This window comes from Lepeophtheirus salmonis, chromosome 5 (genome assembly GCF_016086655.4).
Source record: "Lepeophtheirus salmonis chromosome 5, UVic_Lsal_1.4, whole genome shotgun sequence".
NCBI classification, from domain to species: domain Eukaryota; kingdom Metazoa; phylum Arthropoda; class Copepoda; order Siphonostomatoida; family Caligidae; genus Lepeophtheirus; species Lepeophtheirus salmonis.
This window is the reverse complement of record NC_052135.2, coordinates 3,270,418-3,283,650: the sequence shown is the minus strand read 5'-3', so window position 1 is coordinate 3,283,650 and position 13,233 is coordinate 3,270,418. Positions and strand designations below refer to the sequence as shown.

At 30.9% G+C, this 13,233-nt stretch overlaps 1 protein-coding gene across 1 annotated transcript; it reads left to right on the top strand.

Moving 5' to 3' along the window:
* Positions 1–2,180: 2,180 nt before the first annotated feature.
* On the top strand, positions 2,181–5,135 carry LOC121119037 (scm-like with four MBT domains protein 2). The gene has a single exon (XM_071888083.1). The coding sequence runs from the start codon at positions 2,317–2,319 to the stop codon at positions 4,840–4,842; it is 2,526 nt and encodes an 841-aa protein (XP_071744184.1). The 5' UTR covers positions 2,181–2,316; the 3' UTR covers positions 4,843–5,135.
* Positions 5,136–13,233: the final 8,098 nt, after the last annotated feature.

Genomic DNA, 13,233 nt, shown 5'->3' with positions numbered 1-13,233 from the left:
TTTCAATGATTATTTATTGAAGTATTACCCAAATTGAACTTTTAGTAAATTATTGTCAATATTTTGCCATTATAATTATCCATCCTGGCAATTTTCCTACTACAAATGTGGAAAATATTACAAAATGAATATATCACAATTTTAGGAATGTATCTGCATTGTACAATTTGTATATATTATATTTAATAGGGCGGCTAACTTTAATCTTTTATTCGGGCATGTCTTTATTTTGATAAATTCCTGAAGTATCTTTTTTAATGTCAATATAATATCAGATGTTGAAAATCGATGGATGAAACAACTTGGTGAAGTCGTTGACCATTACCCAAAGAAGACCCCTTCAGATGCTAAGGTTGAAGAAAAATATAGAAGTTATAAGGAAATATATTGAAGAGTTAATTGCTGATCCCTCAACCATGCCACAGATTGTACCCATTCAAGGATACCTAATAAAAACCAAGTTTTCTGGAGTCAAACTTAAGTGTCAAAAATACTTCAATTTTGGGCATATGAAACAATATTATACTGAAAAAATATTAAAAACTTACGAGTATGAACAGGCTCTTAAACGGACAATCGCTGATCGTCTTACCCCTAAATAACAGTTTTGGGTTTAAAAAGAAAGCACTGTTCGTGCGCGTACTCTCCCACCCTCTCTTTTTGTTCTTAGAAATGCCCATCCCAACATATGAAAATAATGAATGTGACTTTCGATTAGGTTTAGTAACAAGCGCGTGTAGCTGAGCTCAGTGCATCAAATGAAAAAGAAGTACTTAAATTTAAGGTTGTAAGTTATAATCATTTGTTATCGTGCTCGTTTTGTTGTTGTTGGCAATTTGAACAATGTTTTTTTTATTTCCTCTCTAGCTGTTAGTTTAATTATTCTTGAGAAGTGTATATTAAAGTATTGAGTAACTATATGAGATTTGTTGGAGTGTTATCTTCCAGATTAATGAAGTAAATTTATATTATTTAAACAAAGGTTGTCTGTTCATTGAGACTTAATAACGCCAAGTAATGCCATGTACTACCGCTATTATTTCATATAAGAAGAAAGTATACATAAATAATTAACTAGCACGAACACACTATCTTAAAGATAGCCTTTGAAAAATTAAAAAGATTTTATTGGTTTTACCTTATTTATGTTAAAATTATAAACTAAAACGATCTACTATAATTATATAATGGGTAAATTTTTATTGTCAAACCTCCTAGTATCCCAACATTTTTTGTTGTTTTCCGTCCATTTGCTGAAATATAGAGCAATTTATTCAAATATTTGACCTTGTAACTTATTTATTGTCATTGCCATTGCTAACTTCCCATGTTTCTTCTTCAACCATATTGAAAACACCTACTAAGATTAATTCGATAATCCTCTTCCTAATTCCTTTTTTAAATCGTATTTAGTATACGTTCTTCTTTTCCGTTAGTACAATAATTCGTTTTTTGAGTTTTGAATTTTTTTGGTGCATTTTCGCATGTACAACCCATCCCTTAAAAAAAAGATCAAACTTGCCCTTCAGAGCCCAGGGATCTGGTTATATCAGAATTAAACATAGCCTTACTTATGTAACTCAAAATTTTGAACAACTTTTATCTTAAGTCTGTATCGGTCTCCGGTCTTGAAATAAATGCGTTTATATCATCGTTTTTCAAAGCGGGATGTACATCACATACATAAATTATTTTAATACTATGTAGGATTATAAAATTTGATTATGATGATTGATGAGTATATTAAAAAAAACATCTTCGTATTTCAGATTTTCAATGCAATTATTTAGAGTGCAGATATAATTTTGAAACAAGGGGAGTAATTCAAAGGTGTCGCTACATAATGTAGCTAAAGTCGAAGGATGTTCATTCATTATCACTGACAATTTCGACCATGCAATCATAAATTTAGATTTAGTCCTGTAAATTTAAGAGGTAATATCAATTTTTTAAAGAATAATTATAACCACTAGTTTAGGGAACAAATTATGAGCCTGCTTCTAATCTTATACGATGATTTAAGATATTAAGAAACATTGAGCTTATTATACAGACTGCAATATTAAAATATTCAATACATAACATAATTCTACTTGATTAATAAAAGAGTACAGATGGACAAAAGTGTATAATGTAAATATATGTATGTACGTGTGTTAACTGAAAAGAATGACTGGGAGGTTGCGCGTTCTCTCAAACCATAAAAATAAAAAAAAACTGACGGACAGAATTTGTTTTTTTTTATTAGTTCGTTTTTTGCGGATTTTGGGGAGGATGGTGCCTTAATTAGTTCTATTTTTTATCGTTTAATTGGAAATGGAGGACGAAGATTATACATCCAGATATCCTGAAAAGGATCGAGCTCCTGATAAAGCTTTCTCCCACACGGATGCAGCTATAGACTCAGGGATTCGAGAAGGAATGATCGTTGAAATTCCCCTTGAAGAAACATCTAATTTCTGGCTGGCTAAAATACTAAAAGTTTTTGGGCCTCTTCTCCAGTGTACATATGTTAGTTCAGAAACAGAGTCGGGAGGAAAAGGGATTCGGCCACCGTTCTGGATGGATCTTTCCAAGAAAGACTATCAAATCTACCCTTTAGGATATTGTCAAATGAACAAGATACAATTGAAACCTCCTGAGGATATGCGAAGAGATAGATCCTTTGATTGGGAAGAAGTAGCTCTTCGATATTTGGAGGATGTATCTTACGATACAGTACCTATGCACCTCATGGAACCATGTGGAGGAACTACACCTGCAGAAAGACTCAAACCAGGAATGGTTCTTGACATTCGAGACAACAGCCGACCTCGTGTGTATTGGAGTGCAGTCATACTATCGAATACTGGAGGACTACTTAGATTCGCATACGATGTTCCAGAAAACATATCTTCATCTTTTTTTGAGATATCTTTGTTCTATCTTTCAGATCGTCTCATGCGCTGCAATTTCAAAGATCGAAAGAGAATTTTCGAACCTCCTCCTTTTATCAAAAATGCATTCAAAACCACAAAGTGGAAAGATTTTAGAACACAATTAGGCAGTCTAGATCGGCCAAATCCACCTAAAGACCTTATTCGCTCAAAAAAACAACGCATTGATGATGATCCTCTTGATCATTTCGATGAAGAATCTCTTGTAGAAGTCGTTCATCCACGTAGTTTAAAAACATTGGAACTAGGTGTCATAGACAAGGTTGAAAAGAACGTTGGAGTCGTCGTAAAGCTTTTTTTAGAGCCTAATGTTAAGATCATTCGATCTCCAATGGAGGTATTTCCTGTAGGTTGGTCACAAGGAAGTGAATTAAGTGTTACTCGATCTATTTCTTTGGAGAATAAGTTACCAGGAAATTATAGCTTGGCTTTAAAAAAGTGCTTTTTGAAGCCTAGTGCATCAGAATTTAAAAATGGACAGTTTTTTGAAGTTTTTCACGATGAAAATATAAATATAGGAAAAATTATTGCTATAAAAGAGCCCTTACTATGGGTTGAACTTGTGGAACATCCATCGAAAATAAAAATTTTAATTCCGTCAAATGCTCATGATATTTATCCTCTTGGTTGGGCTTTTGCCAATAATATAAGAGTAGCAAATAGACCAATTTTATCTTTAAGTCAATCCATTCCCTCTTCTCCAGTGTCAATTGTTAAAGTTAACGACGAACCCGTAAAAACAGTTTCAAATAGTTTTTGGTGTAATGCAATCTACATTAATTGTAATTGCTCTAGTTTGGGATTTTTGAGCAAAAAACGTTTATTAAGTCTTCCGAAATCAATTGGACCTGGTTCTGTACGATTAGTATTGAGAGAAATACTTTCAAAACTTATTGGATTGTCTTTCAAATCCGGCTCCATCTTAAAACGCTTGGAATATGATGAATCAAAGCCTCCTAGGAAGAATTTTACGATAGAAACTTTAAAAGGAAAATCTAAAGTTCTTAATCTTAAAGGCCAAGTTGAAATTCCAACTTTAGCCAGTGATGTAGATGAATATTGTCAAGAAGTGTGTAGTAAAGTTGGTGCCTGTCCTTATTTAATTTCTACCAAACTTTATGAGGATACTTGTCCTGCTTCTTGTAAGACAATGGAGGTGCAAGTCGGTCGGCCAAGGAAAAAAAGAGGATATCCTATTCATCAATGTTCAAACAACGCAATCAACAACAATGTACCAAACCAAGAAGACTCGTCTCCTTCTTCTTTGGAAGAAACTGATGACAATACAAGCCAGAATAATTCTCGATGTGTTACCCCCGAACCACGTAAAAAGCATAATCGAAAAGAATGGAGTGAGTTGCTTCCAAAAAGTGATATTCAAACTCGTGGAGCAAAATTACCAAATTGGAAGCTTCACTTAAAAATAAGACCATCAAAAAAGGATCAAAAAACAATCAACAATAATGCTCTTCGAGAATCCTTAGGATACTTCTCATCTAACCTTAGTAAACGATGCAAACAGCTTGAGCCAGCCTTTAAGGTTGATGATATACCAATACAGGAAGAGATCTCTTCTGATGATACAAACAAAGAAAGTAACAATAATCCACATGAACACAATAACTCGATCTCTTCCAACTCTGAGCCTCCCATTAGAATTGTTAGACTTAGAAGAAATCCCAGTTTATGGACTCCGGATGAAACTGCTCATTTTTTAGCACAGACAGCAGATTGTGCACATTTAGCTCGATTCATGTATGAAGATCAAATTGATGGACCTGCATTTTTACTTCTCAATTTTCCTATAGTCAAAGAATATTGGAGCTTAAAAACTGATAGTGCTGTTCAACTGTGTCAACATGTTGAAAGTGTGAAATTGGCTTATATGAAAAAGTTTTATGATTAAATTGTTTCATTCATTTATGTTTCACAGCTTGATTAATTGCTTTTTCGAAGCATGATTTAATTAACCTGAGTTTTATTTGTTAATTTAACACGCATATATACATACTTAAATACATTAAAGCGATGGTGCAAACTACTATAAATTTAATTTGAGGATTTTATAAAGCCATGGATTTGACAAAAAAAAAAAAATTTAGGGCAGGATGTTTTTGTCCGCCTCATCAAATTCAAAGTATAAAAAATTAACAACTAACATCATATGTGCTAATAAATTAAAAATGGTATCATCCTCAATTCTTCCGGTTTTTTTACTTTCTTTCTATCTTATTAATATTGGAGGACAGATGTGAGTGTGACAAAACAAAGGTAGCTGAGCCGGAACAGCCTAGATTAATTTCAGCCTAACTGCTACATAACAACTTGACCATTTTTTTTAGCTAGAAATATCAGCCTGGATGACTATTTCAAAGCTAATTAACTCCATGATATACACTTTTAATTGTAACTTTTTGATTTAATCTGTTAATATCAGAGTAAGTATGTGGATACGTTACCATCAGTAACTACTTATTCAACTTCTAGGTTTTTTTAAATACTATTAAAAATGATTATTTAAATTCCAAATGGAATTTGTAATCATTGCAAGAATAATTCACACCCAAACAATTTGAATCAAACATTATATTACATTTATACCGATTGTCTTATAACTTTCTTTAAATGTAGAGGAAAGAAGACCCTTGACTTTATCATTTTTATAGAAATGTATATTATTATTTATTTAAAACAGAATTAGAATTATTTATATTATTTTTTCATGTAATTAATAACACAACTTTGAGGAAAGGTTGCATGAATGTATTATACAAAGTTACGCTTTTTTCTTTTTCAAGTTGTTCATTATTACTGTAACCTTGCATTGTTAAATTACTTCGTTTAATTTAGGTATCTTACAAAAAAAATTCCTTTAAACCTGTTTTATCTAATGAATAATGGTAAAAAGGACATTTTGATATACCAAAATTATGCCTCTAGCTTCAATATTAAGGAAGTTATGACCAATTTATCAACGAAATTTCATCCCTTGTTTTTCTACTGATAAGGTATGTTATGACCAAAACCTGTGATCTACTGATATTTCAATCAAACAACACAACTTTCTTAAATATCATGAGAATTTTCAGGAATTAAAGAATGCAGTATTGTGCAAAAGATGTTACTTCCATCGAAAAAAAAATAATAATATTAAGACAAAGTATTTTCATATTGCTCAGTAATAAAGATTGAAGGTGCTAATATCGGATTAAAGTTTATGTATTTCTCATTGACAGATTAATTAAACACTTTAAATAATGCTTGAGAATTTTTTTTATTTAAGTCCATTATAACTTTAATTTGATCCATTACACTTTATTCATAACTTTGAAGGCTACCTTGAGATGACTTATTTTCTAGTAAATAGTGCGATTAAAGGAATCAGCATATTGAAAAAACAATTAGACGGAGTGAAAGATTAAAAATTTATCTACATTAAATATAATTGATGTCAAATTGTTTTCTCACATTTAAGTAAAAAAATCCAGCATTTATATGGAAATCCCTAAAACACTTCTAGACTTCCATGCTCGCCTCCTGCAAGTTTTTTCGCACCTTAAATCGGCATTTTGTAACATACTTATTTAATTGTGAGTTGGTTTATTAATTATAATAATTAAAATGGATTACTACTATTACTCCTAACCAATCGGCATAGGTTGCTCAAATATGAGAATACTATACCTATATAACCTAATAATGACAATTTTAAATCCAATCATCTGATAACTTGATATAATTTAGTATGTATGCTACTTGTTAGTTTTCAACATCAAATAACACTTCTTTAGACAATGTGAAACATTGATCTAATTTCAAATATTCGCATGTCCTCTATCTGAAAAGTTGATGTATATTTGCTATCTAACAATGACTAAAAAAATAATTAATTCTGTCATTCCTTTATATCAAACTGTTGTGACCTTATAATTTTACATTTGACCTCGTTAAATATAATTTATCATGGCCAAATTGGGTTCAGTTTCTAGTTCTAAATTGAGTCTACATCATTTGTCAAGATGATTTTTTTTAGTTATAATTAAAGAAACAAAAAAAAAAAAAAACACTTTCAACAACTATAACTTCTATTTTGGCGTTTCTTACAAACATATAGAGAACTTCTAGTGATGTGCGGGTCTCATATCCTTGGAATTCTTTAATCCAGCCTGCAACATTTCCTCTAATTTGACTATTATTGACAGAAACACTTTGGTCCCATAACGTTTTTTGATATCCTTTTATCCCCATACAAAGACTATAACATCTTCTTAGAGAAAGATCTATAAATAAAAATAATATGATATTAGAAGAGGGCCTGACTTTTTGTAGCTGCTATGTGAATATATATTTTTTCATTTCCAAAGCTGTTATCGTTATGTTTTTATTCTTATAGAGAGAGCATAAAGGTATAAAGTAATCAATAGCGAAATACAAAAAGTATAACTGAGGATTTGTTGTGGGGTTATAAGTGTAAGTCGTTGTTGGACTCGGAGTAGAATAAGGATCGACGTCTGACTTATTATTGACTATATCATTGCTAGATACGAAGTAGGAGATGTGTTTATTCCCTTCTTTTCACAGCTATTCGTTACTAATTTAAGGAAACGTTATGACATCTATGTTGCTCTTTTCCTAAACATTCTTCAAATCGTCTGGGTGAACACATTAATTTTGGGTTTCTTTTTTTTTAGCATACTGACAGATCATATTATTTTAAACTATGAAAATGACTACTAGCCATTTGCAAATAAAATTATTATATTAATTCTTGAATAATTTTTAAAGCTTTGGTTCAGAAAATACGACAAATCGGTGGAAAGTTTCGACGGAAAATTTGCTCCGAGAATTTTTAAATGAGTAGGTTATGTGATGTTGAAATGTTACGTATAATTTTATTATCAGTTTTATTGGACAATATTTTATAATTTTTACGGTTCATCCTCCAATCCTTAAATACTGAGCTTTTGAGTACACTAACGACCCCTTCCCGATCGACCTACCTTTAATAGATCACAAATATATTTTAATATATCAAAATTCTAGAAAAAGATGTATTTTCTTACATCAGTTTTGTTATTTATAACTTCTGCCCAATAAATCTTTGTTTTTTGACGCTGCCCCTGATCAAACACATTTGGGGCCGCGGAAGAGGAAAGTAAGTGTCTTAGTTTTCTTCACTTAAATATAGCGACAGTATTTGGTTATCAGCGTATAGCGGGAATAATAATCCAGACTCACAATTTAAGGGTACAATATTTTTATAATCATATTTGAGACTGAGAGTAACAGGTTGCCTAGGATACAATATATGGGAGCCGACGATTTACATTCAATATCAATCAAACAATATTTATACATATTATTCAATGTTGGAACTTTTTAGCCACATTTTGTTAATTAATTTGTTAGTTGTATGTACTAATATTTAAAAAAATATTTTTTTTACCAACAGTATTTATTTCTATAGCCTTCCATATTGAAAATTCTCAGTTGAAAACTTTTTTTAGCGGAAAATTCCTATGGAAATTTTATATATTTGAAAATTCCCGGAATTTTGCAACTCTAGATATAATTTTGTCACGAAACCTTTCTTCCATAACGAAAGAAACAGAAAAAAAATCCAAACTTTGTTGAATGTAACTTTTTGGCCATTTCATCCCAGCTAATAAATTATTATTTGAATTCAATAATTGTTCACAACTTAACAATAGCTAAATCTAACTCAACCAAGGAAAGCTAAATAATATTATCCTTGCGTCATGATGAAACCTTACTAACATAAAAATGTACATTGTCAGCTATCGATTTTTCTGCTTTTGTTCCCCTTATCTGGTTCTGAACGTTGATTGGGTTAATTTGAATGCATTCTTGATAAGCTGTAAGCCAAACGTCGCCAGTCTTTTGTAGAGTAGGAGCCAATCCGCTATGTATTGTCATAGAAGAGGGCCAAATAGCTATCTCTTCAGAGTCATGGTGGAGAAGTATCCCTATATTTATATGATTGTTCATGATAAGATGGAGGGTCGGTCAAAATTCGCTGGCGGGATACTGTAAACAATATTAAACAATAATTCCATACATAGTTTGAAAAAATTAACTAAATATCAATCTATTTTGGACTTCTTTCTATTTCTTTTCGGAGGAACAGGGGCGTCTGCAGGGGTGGCCCGGAGGGACTGTAGCCTCTCCCCCACCCCAAATTAAGGAATTTTGTTTTAACTACAATTATTTTTCGAAAAATGTTATTTTTATGAATAGCTTTGGATTTTTGAAATTTTTTCGACAAAATTTAACATTTAAAATTTTTTTCTTAAAAATTTAATTTTTTTATGAATAACTGTTGATTTTTGAATTTTTTTCCAAAAAATTTTATTGTCTGTTTATAGCTAAAAAAATTGAAATATATTTCTAAAAAAATTAATTTTCTTTGTAAAGCTATGGACTTTTTAAAAAATATTCCAAAAAATTTAATATTTGAATTTTTTTGTGGATAGCGGAGGATATTTTGAAAAAAAAATTCTACAAAATTTAATATTTAGAATTTTTTTACAAAAATTTAATTTTCTGTTTATAGCTAAAACAAATCGAAATGTTTTTCCAAAAAATAATGATTTTGTTTGTATAGCTATGGACTTTTGAAAAAAATTTCCAAAAATTTAATATTTGAATTTTTTATGTGAATAACTTTGTATTTTTGAAATTTTATTCCGAAATTAAATTTATTATTTGAAATTTAATTTTCCAAAAATATTAACTATTTTTTTAATAGCTATGATTTTATAAAAAAAATTTACAATTTTTTTTAATTTAACCAAAGCAAATATATCTGTATACATATATAATCCTGGGGACGCACCTGGGAAAGGTTCCATGATTTAATAAAGGTAACAACGTGACGGACATTTGAAATTTGTTTTGTTCATCCTCAAGAATCAATATTGTGATTCAAAAAATTTCAAGATATAAAGATGAATTAAATAAGTAATTTGTTGAATGATACATTTGGCAAAATTTAAGTGACCCTATAATAATTAAAAGCTACTTGAATAAAGCATGAATTTCTTAATAAATACATTTTAATTATGTATATATTATATTTGCAACATGTCTCATATAATTTTATTGATAGCAAATCAGTATACACAACGTTATTATCACATATGTAAGGGTTATTTAAATGAGTCTATGCGCTTTTTTATTTAATTTAAAAAAAGATTCAATTTAACTTACATTCATTTCAATTTATTTATAAAAATATCAATGAATTTTATTAAAGTGGATTCCATTAAGATATGGATCAAAAATAAGAAAAAAAGATCATTGTAATTCATGTAAAATTGTACTTGTAATCATAAATCTATATTAATAAAGCAAAGTTTGTCTGGATGTTTGCCGTAAAGTCATTTTTAATTTCAAAAATAACAATGTAGCAATGAGTGTGTATAAAGGACTCGAGGGAAAGAGTGGACAATAGATCATGATCATACATGTAAATCCGGTGCGTTTTTTTAGGTAGCCCGTTAATTTGTAATTGGTAGTATAAATAACGAACTTTATTTTCCTTAGCAGTTATTATTATTATTTAATTACTGAGTAGTGAACATCATTTCCTAAATAGATTCAAGTAACTTCAAAATCTGCTCGTATGTGATCATAAAAGACGGAGCGTAGCCCTGAGGATTTGTAGTGGAGATATAATTCTAAGTACTTGTAGGACTCTGAATAGAGATCGACATTGGAGTAATATTAGCAAATGTCATTATTTATATCCTTTTTTCCTTCCTCTCTTCTCACAACTGATTGTAGCTGATCTAATGAAACGTTATGAGCATTATTATTTCTCTCCTTCAAAACATTCTTCAAATTGTCAGGGTTACCATGTTAATTTTCGGTTTCTTTTTTTTTAACATGCCCATTCCAGTCTCGATTTTCACCCTAGAGCATGAGCAAATCTCTTCTATGTGATAAATGATAAGTATCGTTCAGGGAGTTTTTATTTTGTCCCAATACGGCGTCGTCGTCTTATTTACAAACTAATATCAGTTTTAACAACGCTCAATCCCTATTAGTAGAAGAAAAACATGTTTTTTCCTTCTCTTTCCTGATTGGCTTAAAATTGTCAGCTCTCATCAGGTCTATTTTAAAGGTCTTGAAGGCAATTTATGTACTTCTTTTTGAGCTTAGTTCAATTATTTATGATAATTAGGCAATACTTTTTAATTGCAATATATTTTTCATAATTGTAAATTATAGTGCAATATATTGTAATAACAGATCAACTTCGACTAAAAAGTATCCTGGCTTATCGCCAAACAATAAGATCAATTTCCTAAATGATATCAATCGAAGGAAGTTATGGTTAAATCCCATCAAACATACGAATTGGACTCCCACCAAAGACTTAATTTAGTCTTCCAAGTAATATAATCAACTATTTTTTACTATGCATCAAAGAACCTTTATAATATCCAAAATACACCCCCGGCTATCAAGTTGTCCAGGTGAAGAGCTAAAAATGCTATTTTAAGGCCACCATGGTCCTGAAGAGCAAATAAATTGTTACCAGAAAAAAATGGAAAAAAATTCAAAAATTAACTTTAAAAAAAAAACATGGTTATTCATCCAAAAATTTCAAAAATCCATAGCTATTCACGAAGAAATTTCAAATTTTTTAATAGTAAGAAGCAAAAATTCCTTATTGGGCGGGGGGAGGTTGATACAGCATCTACAGCCACCTCATTCGGACGCCCCTGTTAACATTCTTCCATTGTCAAATCCTCAGAGTCATCATGTTAATTTTCGCTTCCATTTTTTTTACATAACTGCAGGTAATATTATTTCAAACTATATCTATATCATTAAAGAAAGGTTTATGGAAGCCTAATATCTCCTGGCAATGCCGGTTACTAACGTTAATACTAAATATTAGTGTTGAGACTCGGTCCAGCACCGATTTTTTCTTTTTCTTTTTTTGAGTCGGTCTTAAGTTATTTTTTCTGGACCGATTTTTCGGTCTAACTTTGAACATCGATTCAAATTTGGTTTCACTTTATCGATCGATTTTTATTCGCTCTCAATTTATGGACCAATTTTGTATTTTTGGTCTCTTATTATGTGAGAACAATTTTTTTTCTAAATACAAGACTAAGACTTACATTTTTGTTAATCTCAAAAGGACACAATAAGTTCTAGAACAAATACTGTACATATATAAGAGACGGCGGAATCAAAATTAATCCGAGCTATCTCTGTTTAAACTTCGTATAACCTCATTGCACTTGAAAAAACAAATGATGTCACGTTATAAACAATTTATCTGTAAACTCGGTGTAGACCGCATTTTTCCTTTGGACCGATCTATACCGAATTTTTATATGAGACCTGTCCAAACCGAGCTTTTTTGTCGGACCAAAGTAATTCAGTCCAACAAAAATATAACAGTCTCAGTCCGGTCTAGAATTTCCAGACCCAAAGCCGACACTCCTAAATATGTTTAAAATACACATATGTATATATACAACCTCTTAAAAGATCATGGTAATCCCATTTTATAGAGGTTTTACTACAGTTTACCTGTGTACAAAGGTTTTTTGTCTTATTTTTGAGTATTTAAAACAACTACGCTACACAACGGCTTTTAATTAATGAGGCATCTTAATATTCATATAATACGATTAAGATTTCATTAATAAATAGAGTAAGTTAGCCCGGTGTTCCCCGGGATATAAAGAAATTAAAATGAATTAAGAACTCTTCTGTTTCATATAAAACAAAAAATAAAGAATTTTAAAAATTATTCTCATGTTGCTTTTATGAGTATATATATGAACTCTTCTTTCATGCAATGAGGAGATGGTTGCCCTTGGCAACTCATATTTTTCTGCCACTCCTTCCCTGAGTATCAAGGAACCTTATAATATCTCTGGTTGTACAGGTGAAATACTGAGCCTTAAGGCAGTTTAAACTACACCGCTGCCACATTTCTCAGCATCAATAATCCCTTCAATATGCTAGAATACACCCTTGCCCACGGATTGTAGGGTATTGGTCACCGCCTCTTGCCTGACCATCAAAGAACCTTTGTAATATCCAAAATACACCCCGGCCATCAAGTTGTCCAGGGGAAGAGCTAAAAATGATGTTTTAAGGTCACCATGGCCTTGAAGAGCAAATAAATTGTTATCAGAACCGTTTCTGGAGCCTTAAGAACCTACAGGATTTTTTTTAGGAAAATCCATCCATTGATTCGGGCGTTATTGAATGACAAACATACACACAACAAATAAAACACACACAT

What these genes read in the sequence shown, in the direction of transcription:
- LOC121119037 (XM_071888083.1), top strand. Translation starts at nt 2,317, where the DNA reads ATGGAGGACGAAGATTATACATCCAGATATCCTGAAAAGGATCGAGCT.